Here is a 21,674-nt window from a genome sequence, read left to right as displayed (position 1 = left end):
TTAAAACTTGCCAAACCGCCAATGTTGACCCAACACTTCGGACAAAAGGGTGGGTTACGATCATCCCAAAGAACGCCCCCTTACTCTTAACCCCACCCCCTAGCCTACGAGTGGGCGTAACCGTGGGAAAATGGATGACACCATGTTACGTCATCACACAGAGTTAAGAGAGCGAAAATCCGCGGCGCTGCACTGCTGTCACATGTGTGTTATCATTCTCCAATGCGGAAGTGGAGATGTGTTCTTTTCAGCCAATAGCGACCGAATGTCTCTTGGCGGGAGCATTTGTTTATCGACGGCGCAATGACACCGGACCAGTTTCAAGGAAAAGAAATCTTTATTATCGTGATCGTGCCAATTCCTAGGTATATAAAAGCCAGAAGATTCGTGACTCCAATTACCACAAGCAGCTGATTTCCCGGGACATTTCTAACACACTTCACCTTCAACATGTCTACTGCAGAAGTCGCAACTCCTGTTAATTTCATGGAGCCGATTCCCATGCTGGATCCCTCGGAGTTGTACAGGCCAGATAAAAATGTAGAAGATTTTCGCCTGTTTTCTGACGATCTGGTAAAAATTTCTTCCCATTCTAATGTAAATTTTGCAGTAGCTTTATAAAACATAAGAAAAAAAAGTTGCGTTTCTTAGTAAAGTTTCTTAGCTGTCTCAAAATTAATAGGGTAAAATGAATTGTGTTTCTTTTTGTTTGATTTTATTTATAGTGTTACTTAGTTAAACCTAGGGCTTCTGCTTTTCAAATGAAAGAAGAGGTAGCTTTGATTAAACATATAGTTTGCTGTTCTTAGAACTATATGCCCTCATTAATAGTCCTTTTGCTTTGTGGCCTGTTGGTCCCAGGGCCTGATTACTGAATAGGCTAACTAGGCCATGGCCTAGGGCCCCTACTTTTTAGAGGCCCCAAAACGGCTATTGATTTTTAACCATGAGCTAAAACTGTTTTCGCCAATGGCTAACATTGAAAGGGTTGACTACTTAGAGGCCCCGAAAAAGCCAGGGGCCAATCCAGGATTTTTTTCTCGCTACCTATTATTGTGAAAGTATTGCATCATTCTATTTTTGTGAAAGTTTTTTTTAATCATTTGCACTGTTTTTGTGAAATTTTAGAAAGCGGCATCCTCATTTTTGTAAAAGAGAAGTAGAATAAGTGATATTTTAGTTTCAAAAGTGTAAATGTAATCTAGTATTATTTTTAACAGGTTTCGTTTTTTTTTTGGGGGGGGGGGAGCTAAAAACCTAAGAAGTACAAAAAATACCATCGTAGTTTCAGCTTAATGGGCTATGTACTGTGTACGATATAGGAAATTATGAGAAAAACGGTTCCCCAAAACAGATGTTAAAAGATTGCGATAATATTGCATAAACAGCAATAATATTGCATAACAACAATGCACTTTGGCAAGAAACAGCTAAAAATGAGTTAAAATACTACAAAAAGGATGCTATTTAAGCGATTGTTCATATAAACCAGCTTAGAATTTTATGAGTAAATTTTGTTTTAAATAGAGAAATAAATTTTATATTTTAAAATCTGAATTTTTGATGTTTTTATGAAGCTACTGATTTTATTACTTGATTTTTGTGAAAGTACCGATTTCAAAACAAGATTTTTTTGAAGGTACCGAAAAACGGTAGCAAAATCAGCCTGTATTGGGCCCTGAAAGCATATATGGCCTAGGGCCCCTGATATCTTAATTGGGCCCTATGGTTGCTCCTTTATGTATCAACTCTAATTTTCGTCTAAAGAGCCAATTTTAAATACTAAATTCTTTCAACTATCCTTAATTTTATTTAAAAATGTTAAAATATATTTTACATCAATTTATATAGAGGAGTGGGGCACGTTGGTTCGCTTTTCTACGTTTAATTTTTTATCTCACCACAGATTTAAACGGCAGTTTGATTTTCCAACATGAGAATCCCTCATCACGTGAGACCTTTCTCACCATCCCAGATTTTTTTGAAAATGTTCAGTTCATTAACTTTTTTATGTTAATTTTTTAACAGAACACTGTGAAGCAGACTAACGTATTCCGAGCATGGGGTATATGTAGGTCTGCATCACGGAAAAAACTTCTATAACTTATTTAATAATAAATATTATCCAATATTGTAACTTATGTTATTTTGTGTTTAGCGTGGAAAAAAATAAGTTAAATGATCAATATAACATATTAAAGTTTAACATCTTCTTCTACTTCTGTGCAATTTATGCCAAAACCATCTGCATTTTCTGAAGAATCGGCACAACTTGGGTCTTTGTCAACTTCATTGCTGCTATTACTAGAATTTTGTTCTTCTAGTTACTGTAAAAGTTTTCATTTGTTGTGGGTTTTCTAAAATGGCCTAATTCACCCTACTTTCTTGGTCTGAAGAAGTGCTGTCATATTTTTTTTTCTTTATGACAAAGAATAAAGAAACTACTAATAATATTATGAACTAAAAATAATGCAATAAAATTTGTTTCTGAAGTAAAATCTGTTCAATAACTGCACTATGTAATTTTCTTATAGTTTTGTAGGACTATATAGGTGTTATTTTTTCTCATACATTAAAATTAAAAATATTAATACTGGATGAATAAAAATATGAGACTGGTTCAAACATGCCATGCAGTCTAATGAGCCCCGAGTAAATTCAGGATACAGTTTTTTGAGATTTGATTTCTATTAATTATTTAAATAATTTGACTTGTTCCAATCATCTTTACCCTAAAGTATAAATTGTTTATTAATAAAATAGCTATCGCAGTGAGTTAAACATGGATATGTTTTATATATTATTATTTGGTATCATGAACTTTATAAAAGAAGTTTCATATATATTATATCATGAAAATATTAATGCAGTATAAATTCTTAGTAACATATTGATTTGAGAGTTAGTTCATAACTAGGCCTCTTATAATTAAAAAAAAATTACCTTTTTTTTTCAGTGCGATCCTATTCAACTGAGGGTGAGAGAAACATATAGATTGATGCATTTGAATCAAACTGTGGACTTTGTTCAAGAGAAGGTAAGGTCAAGCTTCTAATATTTTATTTTTGTGACATGATAATATTGTATCAATGTAAATACGTCATATTTTTAAGAGTAATAAATTAAAATACATTCCAGTGTTTTTTTGTATTTCATGCAACTGCATTTAGAAAATGTGCTTACATGCCAATTCAAGTTTTAAATATTTTCTTAAGGGCCGTTTTAGATAATTGTTAATTTCAATATTATTGAGAGTATTTAAACATTTTTTTACTTATTGCTTACAACAAAAACTCGAAATTATCAACAGTTTCAATGATTTAATTATTTCATTTTTTTTTAAAATTTATCATGCATTATAATTTGAATGTAAGTTTTCTTACTATACTGAATGACGTGCTTTTTAAGCACTTTTATTATACTTGGCCTGATTATCACTGAGGCCTGCTTTTGATATATTTCAGCAACTAGATCACTTGAGACTTCTGGATTTCACTAAATGATTTGCTTAATCTTAAGGTACAACTTAATGCTGAAAAATTAAAATTCTGAAATAAAACTATTATTTCGGTTAGGATGGAAAATAGCAAATTTCATATAATTTCCCCATTAAATGTTTAAATATAAATGCCATTGTTACAAATTTTGTTGCCTTGCAGATAGTGATGTAAAATACCTGGGTATTTATTTTTAGGGGTAAATACCCAAGGTATATACCCGGGTAAATACTCAAAATGGGTATTTGCCCGGGTATTTATTTCAAAAATTTATATTCAACTAAAATACTTTTCTGTCTGTATTCCACTATGTATATATATATAACCAACCATATACAGAACAATAAATTTTTGCCCAAAAATTGTATTTTGATCACATATTTAAAGAATTATTGTGTGAAACAACTTAGCAATCTAATATGATATACACAGTAAATGTGTTGGATATGCCTAATCAATGTCCCCATCTTTCTTTTTTGTTTTTCACTTTTCAAAGCAAAATTTAAAGTTTTACCAGTACAAATACAAAGTGAGTGACATACTAACACCTCCTAAATACTAAATGCCTATTGCGTTCTCCCTTTTAACATAGAGACAGGGGTGATTGTGACTCCATAAAAAAATACCTGAACTTTTTTTCCCAAGAAGAAAAAGTGTTTTGATGGGCATATATATACACATTACCTGTATGTACACATTATTTATATGCATTATTATTTGCTGGGGCTAAAACTCGAAGTTTTAATTGGACTTAATACGTCCATGTGCATGGAGGAAAGTAAATTCTTTTAATTTTTTTCATTTTTTTAAATTTTTCAAAGAATGTTTAATTTTTCTTCACTGTATCTGAATCCTTAAAAATTAATTATTCATTTACTAAAAGTGCATAAAGATTTCAGAATTAAATAAGTTTGGGGCAAAAGGGGCAGCATGTATTATGACCACTGTGCAATAGGGCTGGGCGATATCCGAATTTTAATACCATGTGATATATCGCTCTCCAAATATCGATATTTTCGATACATATAGGTCATTAAATTCATTTCATGGGGGAGGGGGGGGATGCAAAGCTTATTACATAAGCATCTGCAACAGAGAAAAGCCATAGGAAATCTTGGTGAATAAATATTTTAGCAATTTATTCTAATATAGTTACAGCAAGGATTTTCGTGTGTTTGTGTCGGAAGGGGGGGGGGGGATCATGAGGCAGATTATACCACAGAAACTTTCGGACAAATGAATTTAGAAGAATTTAAGTCTTTTAATTAGTGAGTGGCAATTTTTGAGGAAAAAGGGGCTTGGTAAAATTGAGGGGTGCCATCGCAGTCATGGGCACTCCTAGCTACATCATCTGCATATTAAGATATGCAATATCTTATATAATATTTTGAAAAGAAAATATTATGGGGGAAAATATCAAGTAACCCTCCTTCCTCTTCTTATCTAGCCTTTAAACTATCTCCAAAACCGGCTGTTCTTCAACAATTACCATAGAGATTGTAAAATATGACGGTAGCTTACGCTTTATACCAAACAAAACGTCTTCAATTTGGACTTTCGGCTTTTCATTAAACATCAACCTAAATTTTACAAAAGTGGGGTTTTCTGAAAATATAAGAGATCCGGTATTTTCGAACAGGAAGATACCGGAAATCAAGATGAAAAAACCGGAAATCCGGTAAAATACCGGAACGCAATCACCCCTGTAGAGAGCAAAATCATCCCAGTAAGCATAACTTCGGTCTTCTGGCTAACTGCCAACTATCGAAGGTCGAAAGCATTAGCAATTAAAAGCGGAGAAAACAATTAGTTAACTTCTAAATTTAAATTTTATTAAAATTAACCAACTAACGATTTGAATTGTTTGGATCCATCGTCATAGCAACACCATCCATGTATTGCCGTCAGGTAGTAGCGTTGTTTGTGTACCGGGGGAGGATCACTTTTAAAGCAAATGTGATAGGCATTTAGTATTTAGGAGGCTTTGGACAAACTGATTACAACTCAAAGCCAAAACTAACTAGTAGCATGGTATTATGAAAAATCAAAGAGGAAAAGTTGTGCTAGCGCCATCTATGTGATAAAATTAAACTTAAATCCCTTTGCTTTACCCCATAAAAAATTAAATTATCCTACCATCCTATTTAAGTTTTAGAATACAGTCGGATCCCGACTTACGCGAGGGATGCGTTCCAAGACCCCTCGCGCAAGTCAGAATTTCGCGTTGTGGAACAACGTATGTTTAGAAATTTTTTATAATCACACCCAATTATTTCAGACATGTGTAACACTCCTCAAATTGTTTCAAACCATTTCTTAACTATACATTAACGTATAGAACTAACTTTTTACTGTATTTTAGAAAAAGCGTTACTATTTAACATGATTACTCTGTTATGAACCACAAAATCGATGATCAATAAGATACATGTACTTAAACAGTACATGTAGTAAGGTACTTACAGAAAGAACATTACTGCATTATAATAGCACTGAACAGTAATTTTAATTATAATTTTAAAAATTATGAAGTTTATGCAGTGTGGTAACACCACTATTTCTGGCCTAGCTTACATTTTCATGGTGTTTTTTATTTTGCTCAGACGCTACTCTGCGGGCTTCATTATTAAAACAAAGTTCTGAACTAATGCGGATTTCCTTTTCTTGAACTTTAATAGTACGTATCCAAGACTAACTCATACCTAATTGTTGTGCTACCTTCGAGGCACTTTATAATTGTTCAAGCATCGAGAATCTTTACCTTTTCTTGCATTGTCAGAAACTTTCTGCTTTTCTTTCTACTTTTGCTAACTTTAGATGAAAGATGAAAGTCCTCGTTTGGAAACCATTCTGTTTTATCAACGTTCATAAAGAAGGAAAAAACCCTGTTAAGATTCGGAGCGGTAATTTGTATAAACTAAAGCAAATCGTTGTTTAGACTAATACAGTGTGTGAAATTCCGCTGTCAGTGATGCTAAAGAGATGAAAGTCTATTCACGAAACCAAAATTTAGTGTCAACGAAGCCCATTCTAATGCTCCGCCGCTCCTTTCCAAAAAATTTCATATTGCAAGCGAGTAATTTGCGTCAGAAATAAAAAAATCATTACTCATGAAACACTCGCGTTATAGCCACTTCGCGCAAGTCGGATCGCGTTGAGGCGGGATTCGACCGTAGTTCATTCTAAATTCTGACAGTTTTTTTGATAAGATTTCATTACGCCTTTAATTAAAGAAATTATAATACATAAATTTTTATATTTTTAATCTTTCATTTTGCAGTTTATATTTTAAAAAGAAAATCATCACCTTTTGATACCACCTAAAGTTGTTTTTTGGCAAAATGCGCAATTACTAGGGGATTTACCCTGCCTTCGGATAAATACCCAAAAAAATATTTACCTTCCCACCCGACATCACTAATTGCGTGTATTGTATTAAAAATAGTTCGAATAAATTTTCATCATGAAGTACCGGAGAGCAAATGCAAATGAGCAAGGCAACAGAAAACAATATTTTAATTTTTTTTGTGCTTATTAATGTGAAAACTGTTTCTATATTTGCCACGTTATCACTTAAACAGCAATAAAATAAATAAATAACATTATAGTCTTAATAACTTCTCAGTAAATTCTTCCAGGCATCCCTCATGCTTACTTTTTTTTTTTTCATTTTGGATATGACTAACCTAGATTGTGATTTTGAAATCCTGCAATCATTGAATTGCTTATACTTGTCCAATTATGACATTGAAAAGAAAGATTCTTTGGTTCACGATATGTTTCTTTCATAATTTCATCAAGTCTTCCAATAAAAAATATTATAAACTGTGTAATACACATCAGTTTTACCAATTATTTCATATTTAGATTTAAAAAAAAAATTTCCGACTCATTTTTTGCATTTTATTTTGTAAAATATCCAGTTTTTGGGTATTTACCCAGGGCTTGGGTAAATACCCAAAAAATATTTACCTACCCACTGGGTATTTACCCGATCCACATCACTACTTGCAGATGTAATGCTAATAGTAATCATAATGAAAATTTTGGATCAAGGCTTCTCTGGAGCAAGCATGAAATTTATTCACTATCGTTGCTTTCTTAGGGTTTTTATCCTCATCTATGCCAATAACCAATAACCGGGCTAAGTAAAGAGACATACTAGGATCTTTATCACAAGTAACTTGTACACTTTGAACCATTCTTTTGCTTATATCTCAGCAACTAGACCACTTAGAGACTTCGGAATTTCACTAAATGATTTGTTTAATCTTAAGGTACAACTTAACGCTAAAAAAATGAAAATCTAGATTAAAATTTTGTTTGAAAATAAAAATTTTTAAAATAACAGAAATTTTTTTTGAAAATACTAAGCACTTATCATAATGCACTCAAAAGGATAAAATAACCTTTCTGGGTCAGAAAGGACAATTTAAGTATTCCTGTAGTTTTCAATTATTCCAAGAAAGACTTCACAAACAAAGAAAAGTGCGCTCAAGTCATTTCAAGCCAAACTTTTCCCATTAAGAAAAATATGCATGCTTCATTACTCAAATTTATGATTGAAAGCTAGATAATGATAAAACATTCTCTACATGACTTAAGCCGTACTTTTCTTCCTTTGTGAAGTCTTTTTCTAGGAATAATTGAAAAACTACAAGAATACTTAAATTGTCCTTTCTGACCCAGAAAAGTTATTTTATCCTTTTGAGTGCATTTGATAAGTGCTTAGTATTTTTTTTAAAAATTTTGTTATAAAATAATCTATGTAGAATTTAAAGAAATAATTAAAAGCAGCAAAACTTTTGTATCAAGGCTGAAATGTAAAAATACAGCTTATATGATAATTATAACTTGTGAAAGTTTTCATGAGAAGCATACTTTCAACATTAGTTTTTTTTTTTTTTATAATCCTAAAATGTATATCTTAAAATAATTGCCTTAGTTTTTATTTCATCTTTCAACTAATTAGCTAGGTACTTTTTAATAAGAAATGCGGTAGAATTTAAGTATTTAGACTTGTGTAACTTGTGTGCTGAAAAAATCATGAAATTACTAACCACAAAATTTATGGTATGCAAGTTGATATTTTTCAAATGTTCAAGATTATTAGAATTTTCAGACCTCAGCTCCTTTGGATTTTAAAATCAATCCTCCATTCCACCCTAATACTGATAACGCTTAAAATTAATTCTCAGCTCATTGAATCTAAACACTAGTTTTGTACTTTTGTAACACCCTTAGATGAAAGCTGTATAATTACGAGGTCCATGCAGCAATCATAAAAATGGAGAATTAGCTGGACACTACAATTTTTACATGAGGGTTCACGATGCCTGTATGCAGTCTACTTACTTAAAGAGTGAGTATGGTGTTATGACCATGAAGTAAATGTATAGGGCTCTTTTTTTTTTTTTTGAGCAATCACGATTGCTTATTGTTCTCATTTGACTGTTTTGAATTACTATCATTTTATTTTCCCACCAGCACCCTCTGCCAGCTACTCACGATGCTGCTCCTATATAGCGAATGCCATCTCCAGGTTGCATTCATATGCTACACACACTCATGCCTGCGCACAGACACAAACACACACTCCTACACATACATATACTCATGCCTGCACACAGACACACACACTTATGCCTACATACACACACACGAACGCCTACACACACACACACACGAGTGTTCACACACAGCACTGCAAACACAACACGCATACATACACACACACCCACACACATGCGCCTACACAAACACACACGCGCATTCATATACGCACACGCTCGTGATTGCGAAAAGCATAATTTGAATTCAAAATGCCAAAAATGCAAATTAATATATATATTTTTTTTCAGCCACACGAAATGTGGAAACTGCATTTTCAAAGCTTTCATAATTCTAAGTTACGAAAATTCTCTTTTCAGCTGATTTTTTTTTAAATACACTTAATTTTTTTTCAGGTTATTGGGCTGTTGCATGGCCATTTTATTTATGTTTGCAGGTTCTGAGCATCTGCTATCTTTCTTCTCTTATCATTAACCCTTTAAGCGGTCAATTATTTTACCAGAAATGCTTCCAAAAAAAGGCATATTTTTTTATTGCACTGTTTAGCATATTTTCCACAATTTTACTCATGAGTGAAAAATCAATGAATGTTTCATAAAATTGTAGAACATCAGAAGTGTCGTCAAATTGTCCGTGCACAGAGGGAATACCAGAAAGTTTAAATCTAGGACACGGAACAGGTGGATTTTTCACATCAACCTCGGTAAAAATTCTTGCAGAACTCAAATCTTCATCAGAGCTGAGCTCACTGCACGAGTCATCTGAGGAATAATCCAAATAATTAGAAGAAATATCTGTATCAGAATGTAGTTAGTTCATCATCTAACAAGAAAGTATTTTCGTCGTCTATTCCATTCATAATTTCCATAAGATTCACAAGCAGGGCATACAGTCAAACAAAAATTTCAAAGAAAAGTTCCTGCTTTCCCGCTACATAGAAAAAACCGGATGAAAAGCATTTCATTTACATGGACAAGCCACGCCATCTGTTGAAAAATAATAATACTAAATAGTCTCTTTCAATAATGAAAAATGTGAGCAAACCAGAAAAGGAAAGGAGAAAATATCGATGCCCGTACGCTGTACGGGCAAACCAGATGAGGCCAATTTCGGGTAGCACGTACACTGTACGAGTAATCTGCTTAAAGGGTTAAAAAAGAAAACACTCCTTTTTTACATTAATTTCTTTCAGTTACAAGGTTTTATTTTAATCCCAAATTTTTTTATGCATTTAACTTTTGATTTCTGAGCTTTCTATTCAGTGATGTTTCCATCAATTTTTCTGAGGGTATACTCCCAGCAATCCATTATGCATAATATGTTACTGATCTGATCTGGGGGTTACTGATCTGGGGGTCCTAATAAGTCAGGATTTAAAGTTTAGCCAACAGTGCAGCATTGCTAGCAACAAAGCCAATAAGATGCTTGGGTTTATCAATAGATCTATTTCAAATAAATCTAAAGAAGTTCTTCTGCCCTTATATAGAAGTTTGGTAAGACCCCATTTGGAGTATGCTGTTCAGTTTTGGTCTCCTTATCTTAAGAAAGACATTAATGTATTGGAAAGGGTTCAAAGGCGGGCTACAAGGCTAATAAGTGGACTTTCCCACTTAGATTATGATTCCAGGCTTAGAAGGCTAAAAATGTACAGTCTTGAGCAAAGAAGAGACCGAGGGGACATGATTCAGCTGTTTAAATTTATTAAAATGAAAGATGTTACGGGGCTAAAGTTTAGCACTGAAAACAGGACAAGAGGTCATTGTTTTAAGCTATTTAAATCTCAGGCTAACATGGATATCAGGAAAAATTATTATTTTAGCAGGGTAGTGGAACCTCGGAACAGCTTACCGGAAGAGGTGGTAATGAGCAAGGGAGTAGACAGTTTTAAGAGGGCCATTGATCTTCACTGGGGATTGTAAATTGACTAGGACCAGTCTAGCTGGGCCCAGAGCCTGTTGCTGGTCGTCACTTTTGTATTTGTATTTGTATGTGTATGCGATCATATACATAATGTCTAAAAAATGTTTGAGAGTACACGGTGTATATGGAGTACCCCCTATCTACCCCCTAACAGGGGTGTTCCCCCTATGGGAACACCCCTGTTTCTACTTCAATAAAAAAAAAATCCATTATTTACTTTTTCACCGAATAGATAATTCAAAATTTAAAATGAAGAAGCTCTTTTCTGTGAGTTGTAATATTTGTCATCAAGAAAATTTTAAATTTATTTTTATAAATTGTTCAAGACCTTTATATACTTTCATTAACTGATTGAACTTTTAACCCATTAAAAAATATGTCTATATTGTGTATATGAAAGCATTTAATCCGATCTAGGCATCTCTAGAAGTATTTTTCTTTTCTAAACTTTCAACTGCTTTTTTTCGAGCATGCTATTTTTTCTCTTACTATAATTATTTTCAAACCAAACTAATTTTCCCAACTCATTCATTTTACAAAAAAAAAAAAAAAAAAAATTCTTTAAAATCTTTTGCTTTTTATGTTATAAAGGGTGTCCCAAAATTAACGCAAGATTTGAATTTGCCACCATTTTTTCCATAAATTGTTGGCAGCCATGAAAAAAGAACAATTTGACAGTTGAGAGTTTAGGGTTAGTAAAAATGGGGTGTTATTGTGCCATACAGCTAGAGAGAGTGAAACATTTCAATGACTGCATAAGGCATTTCCAGGTCGCGTACTCTCTCATTTCGGTGATCAGAATTGGCACCCTAGATCGTGTGATTTAACATTATTAAATGTCTTCTTATGGGGTTATTTGAATTCAATGGTCTATGTCAACAAGCCCACAACCACCCGTGCATTACCGTGTTGCGATACCGAGCGCCAATAACAGTAACTGCTTGACCAGCCTCAACTTTCATTATTTTTGAAACAATTGTTCAATAATGAAAGCGCGTTATTGTATCGTATAACGCTCCATTTTTTTAAACCCTAACCTCTCAGCTATCGATTGTTTTTTTTTTTCAGAGATGCCAACACTATTTTGCACAAATGGCAACAAAATTAAGATCATGATGTTCTTAGAGACTAATAGTCTGTTGACTAGTTTGCAGTATGGTTTCAGGAAAGGTAAATCCTGTACTACTAATTTATTGCATTTCTACGACAAGGTTACCTCAGCTTTAGATAACAATAAATGTGTGGATGTTGTTTATATTGATTTTCAAAAAGCTTTTGACAAGGTACCGCATGTTGCTCTTCTCAGCAAGTTAGCTGACATTGGAATAGGAGGAAAAACTTTACTTTGGGTTAGAAATTGGCTTACTGGTAGGAAGCAAAGAGTAGTTGTGAGAGGAAATCATTCTAATTGGAGTGATGTTTTAAGTGGGGTTCCTCAGGGATCAGTTTTAGGGCCTCTTTTGTTTATTATATTTATGAATGACATCAATGAAAATATTTCTGGAAGCATAAATTGTTTTGCTGACGATGTAAAAGTTATGGGGATTGTCAAAAATGAAGAACAAGTAAAACAGCTGCAAGAGGATTTAGATCATATTACTAAGTGGGCAGATAAATGGGGTATGGCAGTTAATGTAGGGAAATGTCAAGTGCTACACTTAGGTCATGGAAATAAGCGTATGAGATATCGTTTACAGGGTTCAGTCATAAATCAGGCAGAAAATGTCATGGATCTGGGTGTCTATAAATCAGGACTTCAAGTTTAGTCAACAGTGCAGTATTGCTAGTAACAAAGCCAACAAAATGCTTGGGTTCATCAATAGATCTATTTCAAACAAATCTAAGAAAGTTCTTCTGCCTTTATATAGGAGTTTAGTAAGACCTCATTTGGAGTATGCTGTTCAGTTTTGGTCGCCTTATCTGAAGAAAGATATTTTTGTATTGGAAAGGGTTCAAAGAAGGGTAACTAAATTAGTAAGGGGACTCTCAGATTTAGATTATACCAGACTTAATAGGCTTAACATGTATAGCCTGGAGCAAAGGAGAGTCAGAGGGGACATGATTCAGTTATTTAAATTTATCAAAATGAAAGATGTAGATGGATTAAATTTTTGCGGGGAAAGCAGGACAAGGGGTCATTGTTTTAAGCTATTTAAATCTCAGGCTAACTTGGAAATCAGGAAAAACTACTACTTTAGCAGGGTCGTGGGCACTCGGAATAGCTTACCGGAAGAGGCGGTAATGAGCAAGGGAGTGGATAGCTTTAAGAGGGCCATTGATCTTCACTGGGGATTGTAAATTGACTAGGACCAGCCTAGCTGGGCCCAGAGCCTGTTGCTGGTCGTCACATTTGTATTTGTATTTGTATTTGTATAAAATCAAATCTTGCGTTAATTTTGGGACACCCTTTATTAGCATTAAACAACTGAAAATGAAACAGGTGCCCCGATTTCTCTGCATTAATTTTTGCTTTTGTTCATTTTTACAATTTTTCAGATGAAACATTGGTCAAAATTTGACAAGGCACGCCTGAGCGTGATGGACGCTTTAGAGAAGCTCAACTGCTTAGTGGATGAAAGTGATCCCGATGTCGACGTGCCTAACATAATTCACGCCTTCCAGGCTGCCGAAGGGATTCGGGAGGCCCATCCCGACCTTGACTGGTTCCACCTTACCGGACTGGTTCACGATCTCGGCAAAATAATGGCTCTGTACGGAGAGCCTCAGTGGTGCGTTGTCGGCGACACTTTCCCTGTCGGCTGTGCGTTTGCTCCCTCTATTGTCTACAGAAACACCACTTTCGAAGGAAATCCTGACCTAGACAATGAAAAGTACAGCACTCACTTGGGCATTTACGAAGAGCACTGTGGACTCGAAAAAGTCATCATGTCTTGGGGCCACGATGAATACATGTATAGAGTAAGTTCCGCGTTATTTATTTATTTACTAGCTTTGCACGGTCCAACTCGAAAATAAAAGTTATGACAAGTGACGCGAGTTCAACACTCAGGCGTAAAAAATAAATAAAAAAAACATCATGATTTCCCTTCCAAACAATGACGACAGATATTAAAATACTTTTAAGAAATTAAATCCAGAAAGATGGATTTAAAATACGTAACCATGGAAATACAAAATAAAATAAGTTTAATAATTAAAATGCGAAAGAAAATGGTTCACAATTTGAATGGAATCGAAATTTCTTAAACTTGATTTAAAAAGGACCAAAAAAATAGAAAAGTCGGTGAAGTTTTGTGGCAGGTTGTGGAACCTCCCCCCCCCCTCAAAAGTAAACATTTTAAATCCCCTGATTACAGGAAAGCCTCAAAACAAAAACAAGAATTTTACCTGTTTATATTCGAGAAAAAAAATGGCAACAGATCTTTCACATCTCAATTATTTTCTTCACGCTATACATTTTAATAAAAGCATTGTAGCGGAAAGTTGAGATGAAGCACTGAATAATAATTTGAATGGAGGAAAGCTTTCGAAAAATAGGGATTTTATGTCGAAATCCAAGTGCCATAATTAATAGTTTTTAATTGATATATCTGCTAATTATTATCGGAGGATTATGTTAAGAAGCCAAACATGAAGACGGAAAGATTACAAACTCATCGATACCTGGTTTGATAGTCAATTCAATGTCGTTCGGGAGAAGAAGCTTGGACATACATAGATACATAGATACGCTCAGTTTTTAATAATATAAGATTTTTAAATGTATAGTGCTCGAGTAAAATATTCAAAATTACTTAAAATAGCATGCCTAGTTGGACCTAAATCCTGGTACTGGCCTTTTCATTTATTATTTCTCTTTGTTGTTCAAGCAGTTAAACAGTTTTAATAGTCAACATTTACAAATATTTCAAATTTAAATTAATTTTTGATTTTAGTAAAATTTACAGTATTCAATTTAATAACAGGTTGTTGACGAAATTAAATCTTCAATCCTGAAACAATTTTCTGATTTTTTTTTAGCATAATGATATAGAAATAGATTCCAATTGTGTAGTTAAAACATTCAAAAGTTAAACATTTATTGTAAAATTTTTAAACACTGTTTAATTTTTTTCTCCCAAATAGTTGAAGTTTGGGGGGGGGGGAGGAGGGGGAACTGTTAGAGGCAAAGGTGCTGAATAATCTGTTGTTAAAGCTGTAATTTTTAAAATTTTGAAGCAAATACTACAAAAAAGCAGCTCTTCTTGGAGAAATAATAAAGATTCTTTTTAAAAATTTTTTTAGCTTATTTTTCACCATCAATGGAATAAAGACCAATTCTTTTCATTTTCTTACAGAATGTTCAACAGTTACATTATTCATCTTTTTTTTTTTGAAAGTGAATTAATCCGATTATTTTGAGATATTGACATTGTGATCTCACTTTTTATAGGTATTGAAACATAACAAATGCCCTCTACCAGAAGAGGCTTTGTATGTGATAAGATTTCATTCCTTCTACCCATGGCACTATAATGGTGACTACAATCATCTTACAACCAACAAAGATAACACAATGTTGAAGTGGGTCCAAGAATTCAAGTAAGTTTTTGCCCTTTTTAATATATTTGCTACAGAATTGAACTTAACTGTTTGCAATTAGCACGACCTTAATTAATCAGGGCCCCATTTAAGTGTAAGCCGTGAAGCCCGGCTTTAGGGGCTCCCAAAAATTAAATTTGTTTGTTACGTGTTTTCAATTATTTTGCACTATAAAATTTTTCTAAACATTTTTTATTCTAATATAAGTTTAAAAAATTAAATGTTATTGCTGGCTCTGTTTCAACAAGGTTTATGAGTTCAGTGGAATTCTAACTTTTACCATGGAGTTATATAATTATCAATGTGGTCAACCAGAAAAAAAAAAAAAAAAAAAAAATCAGTGGTGCAGAGTGCACCACTTTTTTTTTTTTTTTTGAGGGGTGGTATTAGTTTTTTTTTTTTTTGGAGGTTACGCCAATGCTCTTGGGCGATGAGAAATCTCTGCAATGACTCAAAGATGTGCGATTGAGCACGTTCTTTGATTGTGTAGTTCAAGGGGGCCCCTCTGGTTTGTTGTGCTTGCAGTCCTACAATTTCTAAATCAGGCCCTGACCTTAATAACCACAGTTTAGTCAAACATTTAAAAAATGAAATTTTACAATGAAATATTTATGAAATATAGAGCATTGCAAGAGCATATATTATTGGCTTCAATGGTTTAATGTGTGAAATCATGTCATTATCTAAACAATTTATGCTCAAGCATCTGTATTTACCAAAAACTTTTAAAAAATGGATTACATCCTAAAATTTTCTAAAAAAAAGTGAGAATAGCAAAGTATGGTATATTAATAAAGGAAAAACACTCATTTGAAACACATTGAACTTAACACAAAATAACTAATGTTCAATGTATTCTTTAAAAAGTATGAACTACATTAACATTTAATGTTAAATTATTGATGACTTTTTAAAAAACTAACCAAAAGTCTGACCTTGTGACTCATATTTTATGAAAAGTTATCTTATTTCATCATGACCTATACATTTTACTAGCCTTCTTACCTTTTCCTTACCTTTGGGGGAAGGAGGGGGGGGGGAGGCTAAAGAAGAGTGAAGTAATTCCATTAATGAAATCATCAGTAATTGATTTTGAAATTTTGTAAGATCTTAATGTCCGTGTTGGAAGATTAGGACTAGGATTGAAGGAAGTTAGGGCTAGGAATGAAGGAAGTTCCGATAATTGAAAACTTTGAGCTTATGTAATCCACCAACTTTAATAATTAATAAACAATTTGCTGAGTTTTAGATTTCAATACTTAAAATTTGTTAACAACATGAACTGAGTAATAGACAAATTTTAGTTTTCAAGTTTTAATACAAAAAAACATTAATTTTCACTGATATACAAATGCCCAAGTGTCACATAAAACATTCATGACTTAGAATTTTTTTATTCAGAGAAAATGCATAGTATGACCAAAATGGTCATCTCAAACATTAAAAAGAAAAGGGGGGGGGGAATACATGTAAGGTAACGGCACCAGTAACAGACAGTCTTAAGTTTGGATTTAAATAATGCAGGGTTGGCTTTCTGCCGGCAGAAACTAGTTTTTGCCGTGCCAGTGGCAGAAACTGGTTATAACCGGTAAAAACCGGCAGAAACTGGTAAAAACCGGCAAAAACTTAAAAGCGTCTTTAATAACTAAAGTAATTATTAAATGATATTTGTTTAAGTCAACTAAGAAATTAAACTTTATTTCATCATTTAAAAAAATAAAATCCAATGCTAGTGCCCTTAATTTAGTTCAGAAAGGGAACTTTTCAATTGCAGATGCCCGAAAAATTTGGATTAATATTAGAAAGGACGAGAAATAATTCGGGTGCTCAGGAAAGAGGAGTGACATACAGAATTAAACAGGCATTACTGATTGTAATTTGAATGCTTATGTAAGCTTCATCTAAATTGCTTGCGATTGGAATTATCGTGTGCTTCAAGAAGAAAGTGCCCGAATTTTACTTGCCAATATTATTGTACGATATTTTGCCCTTATGTCACAGCTTTGCAAAATAAATTGACCCTATTTCTCGAAACTTATTTTTCCAGTCAAATTTGTACCATTTTTATAGTTACTGCATGGTAGACCAGTTTAGAAAAATATGCACTAGATGAAAGTTTCACAAACATTGCTTGTTCCCTGGTGCATTGCCTCCTAGCTCTTCTGTAGCAAGACTATTCTAAAATTTCTTATTTGTGCACGTTAAATTGAGAAACTGTTTAGATTATAGAAAACACCTTTTCTAAGAGCCAACAGCAGAGTTAAGACAATGTCACATTTAAGCTTTAACTGAGAAGATATTGTAATTAAAGTATGCTTTGGGGTTTACAACTAATTATGTTTTTCCATGCATTTTCTATTGTATGTCAGCAATTATTTTTTTTGTCATTTTGTGAGTTTTTGCCAGTTTCTGCCACAAATGTGGCAGAAAGTGGTTTTTGCCATGCCGGTTTTAACCGGTTTCTACCAGTGGTTTTAACCGCTTCGGCAGAAACTTGCCAACCCTGAAATAATGAGAATTTTAGGCGGGTAAAACGGATGATGCTGTGGCCCATGAATACGGTGCAATCATCTAGTGTTATCAGAGTGAATTTTATGAGCCTGATGGTATTTACAAGGCAGTGGTGGAAGGTTATGAACAGTCACCACCAGGTCAGCTGGTGTTTCATGTTCATTTCAGTTTAATAAAGCTTTAGTTCTAAAAATAAAATAATAGTTTAAAAAACTAAAAAAACACGCTAAAAAAGTCCGACCCTGATCAGTTGTATTAAAGTGTTTTACTCAATTAAATTATTTTCTAAACTTTTATTCTTTATAATAAAAACTAGAAACACAAATTCTTGATTTTTCTGAGAATGACCCCAATAAGGAATGCATCCTTTTGTGTTTTTTTCCCACCGTTGAGGTTACAATTTAGGAACAATGTATGAATATAAATTCATACATTCATTCAATGAAGTAAAGGGGACCATGAGTAAAAAATAAAGGTTGAGAACCTCTGCTATATTGAATAGAAACTTTACACTGCAACACATCAACTAACCCCATTAGATTTGAATTAATTCTATTTCTACCATAATTTATTAAACTGAAGCCTTTATGCTTGGGTTTGTATGCATAAGTTAAATAAAATATTAGTTTAAAAAACTAAAACACGCTTTCGTAGCAAAATGAACTAAAAAGTGAAAAATAATCTTTGGATGATAGTAGTCGACCAATCACTTAATTTTAATGTAATACAAAAAAGCGTGGGGTGCTGTCTATTTACATTTTTGCTTGGACAACAAATGGAAGAAATTCAAGACAACTGATAAGAAGCCCCCCACGCTTTTTTTGTATTACATTAAAATTAAGTGATTGGTCAACTACTATCATCCAAAGATTATTTTTCATTTTTTAGTTCATTTTGCTACGAAAGCGTGTTTTTTTTAGTTTTTTAAACTATTATTTTATTTTTCTGTTTTTTAGTCTTATGTTGGAGAATTATCAGGCAAAATTGCAATTACTTCTTTTCGTAAAAGTTGAATTGACGAAATTATTTATAAAACGAGTGCGAGGTAATATCTTAAAGTTAAGACAAGGGCACCCCGACGGGAAGCTACTGTGAGTCATCGATGTATGTTTGCGGAAATCATATTTATATTACTCTGAAAATTTGAGATGCATTTGAATAAAAGTTTTGTTCAACAATGGTCTGATCAGCAGTGAATTTCCAATTGAAAGCTCACCTAAATTTTGGCATGAAATGAGTTAAAAACAATTATATTTCATGTTCTAATTACCTTGGAACATTGGAACAAATTTTGTCTGATGCAGAAAAATTAAAGATTTTTGCGAGCATTTTTTAATGTATTTTTTTTTTAATTTTTCCTTTTTCACATCGTTGGATTTATGCCAAAATATTGATTAAAATTGGAGGAAACTAACAATTAAAAGAGTTAATTAATTAATTTGATTATAGAATATTGCATTGTCATCGGGTCTGAGGTCGCGTGCCAAATTTCAAAAGAATCCGATCGCAGGAAGTGGGCGAAATTTGAGCTGCAAGATTCTGTTACAAGATACATACATACATACAGGTGAAGCTAATAAAAGCGTGTTAAAAATAAAAAACTTTTCCTCATTTTGAAGAGAAAAGGGGAATTTTGTCCATTGCTCATCCTTTCCTCATCCTGTCTGTTACTGGGTATCATCCGATTTTTCGGTGTCTGTTACTGGGGGGTCGGACCGTTTTTCAAAATTGTGCAAATAAAAATACAGTTAACTAGTTCAGAAGATCCAGAAGCATTAGATGAGATGTATTTGCATGACAGAAAAATAGTTTAAAAAGTCTAAATACATTGAAAGGCTCAGAAAATTGAGTTAACATGAGAGCAATGTCTTAACCAAAATTTTTTTTCAGATTTTTTTTTGCTGGGGGTGGTGTCCCCATTTGTTCACACCCCCCACCTGGGGACGGACAAAAACATGTTTATGCATGTAAAAATGAATTTGAATCTTTTCGAACAATATGAACGATTACCTCAGGTAAAATGAAGAAAAATGATTCACTCTTTCAGCACTAATTAAAAATTTTAAAATCTGAAAAAAAAATTCCAATTTTTGGGGTAAACGAAAAATTGAAAATTTGATGATTTGAACAAGAAACTGAGCCTACAAAAAAAATTTTTTTTTTGTTATTCTGCCATCTAATGTTGTTCATTGAACTTAAAAGAAGAGGACTCAAGCGATTTTGATTCAAAAAATTCGGAAAAAACAGAGAAAAAATTTATAAATTAGTGGTTTCACAGCGCAACCACTGCCCCTGAAAGTGTTAAGCATGTTTGTTACTGGTGCGGTTACCCTATGCATACATTTTTACTTTCCAAAAAAAGAAAGTTGAGTGTTGTTGCTATTATAATTTTATAACCTAAATGAAAATAAAATGTAAAAAAAACCCACAAATCTGATCCAGATTATCCAGGGAGTCGCAAAAATGAGTTTCTACTGTTCATGGTTAAAATTTTATAATCTTTCCATCTTCTTTTCCCCACTTTGACTTGTTTAATTTAGTTCATTTATCATTATAATAATCTCCCATTTCAAAACTTAAATGGATTTATGTGCAGATCATAAATTATAATTTGTTAATATGTTAATAAATTTGTGAAAATAAAATACGTATTCTAAATCTCATTTGTTAACAATGCTCTCTTTCTTGCAGCAAATTTGATCTTTACTCTAAATCGCACAAAGTTCCCGACATTGAAGCCTTGATGCCATACTACCAATCACTTATTGATAAATACATGCCTGGTGTTTTGGAGTGGTAAGAAAAAAAGGAAGGAATTTTAACGTAATGTCTTAGGATTTTAAACTTTTAAAATGTGTGTTGATTGGTTATGCACGGTTTTTTCTGTGCATTTATATTTTACATCATAAGGATGTCATGCTTTCTGAAGAAAAAAGCATTTTTAAAAATTGAATGAATGTTATTTAATGCTTCGACTTGATGATTTTATGTATGTAACGTGTGTATGAGATTTTTACAATAAAAACTATTTTATATATATATTCTTTGTTGTGATTATGTTTTTTCTTTTTTATGAGTTAAATCTGTGGTTTCATTTGCATAAGAGGAATAGGAGATTTGATGTGTCAAATTTTTTTCGTATGCCATAAAATGTGAAACAATAGTGAAATTAATTTAAACTATGAGGACAAATTCTAACTCTGTCTCATAGAATAATCATGAAAACGAAACAGAATGGCAGAGGAAGACGTGTCAGGATGTATTTAACAATTCACAGCATTTCATCCTGGCATTAAAATTTTTTTGCAAGCAATATAAAGCAAAAAAGTTTGAAGAAAACATAAGGATAGTTTGTATTAGCGATGTACTGATAAGCAAATTGGTAGATTATCTCTTAGGGAAGATAATTGTCCAATTAATTGCAAAGATGATGCTTTTTACTCCTGCAATTTCTCTTTTGCAGTGTTTTTTTTTAACGTTTTTTATTTTACATTTTCGACTTTTCCAAATTAGTTATTGGTTTGTTTATTTATGTGAATGATTTATTTCTCCATTTTTCAAAATTAAAAAAAAAAAAAAAATCAAAATTTTAATTGAATAGTGTAAGACAATTTTATTGTTATTTAAATTCTA

At 32.8% G+C, this 21,674-nt stretch overlaps 1 protein-coding gene across 1 annotated transcript; it reads left to right on the top strand.

Annotated features, from left to right (window-relative positions):
• Positions 1-428: 428 nt before the first annotated feature.
• LOC129224615 (inositol oxygenase-like) lies at positions 429-20,979 on the top strand. The gene is made up of 5 exons (XM_054859100.1): positions 429-573; positions 2,957-3,037; positions 13,485-13,907; positions 15,382-15,530; positions 20,733-20,979. Exons 1-5 carry the CDS (start codon positions 451-453, stop codon positions 20,839-20,841), a joined length of 885 nt encoding a protein of 294 aa, XP_054715075.1. The 5' UTR covers positions 429-450; the 3' UTR covers positions 20,842-20,979.
• Positions 20,980-21,674: the final 695 nt, after the last annotated feature.

This window comes from Uloborus diversus, chromosome 6 (assembly GCF_026930045.1).
Source record: "Uloborus diversus isolate 005 chromosome 6, Udiv.v.3.1, whole genome shotgun sequence".
Classification (NCBI taxonomy): domain Eukaryota; kingdom Metazoa; phylum Arthropoda; class Arachnida; order Araneae; family Uloboridae; genus Uloborus; species Uloborus diversus.
The sequence above is the reverse complement of the archived record's forward strand: the minus strand, read 5'-3'. Positions and strand labels throughout refer to the sequence as shown.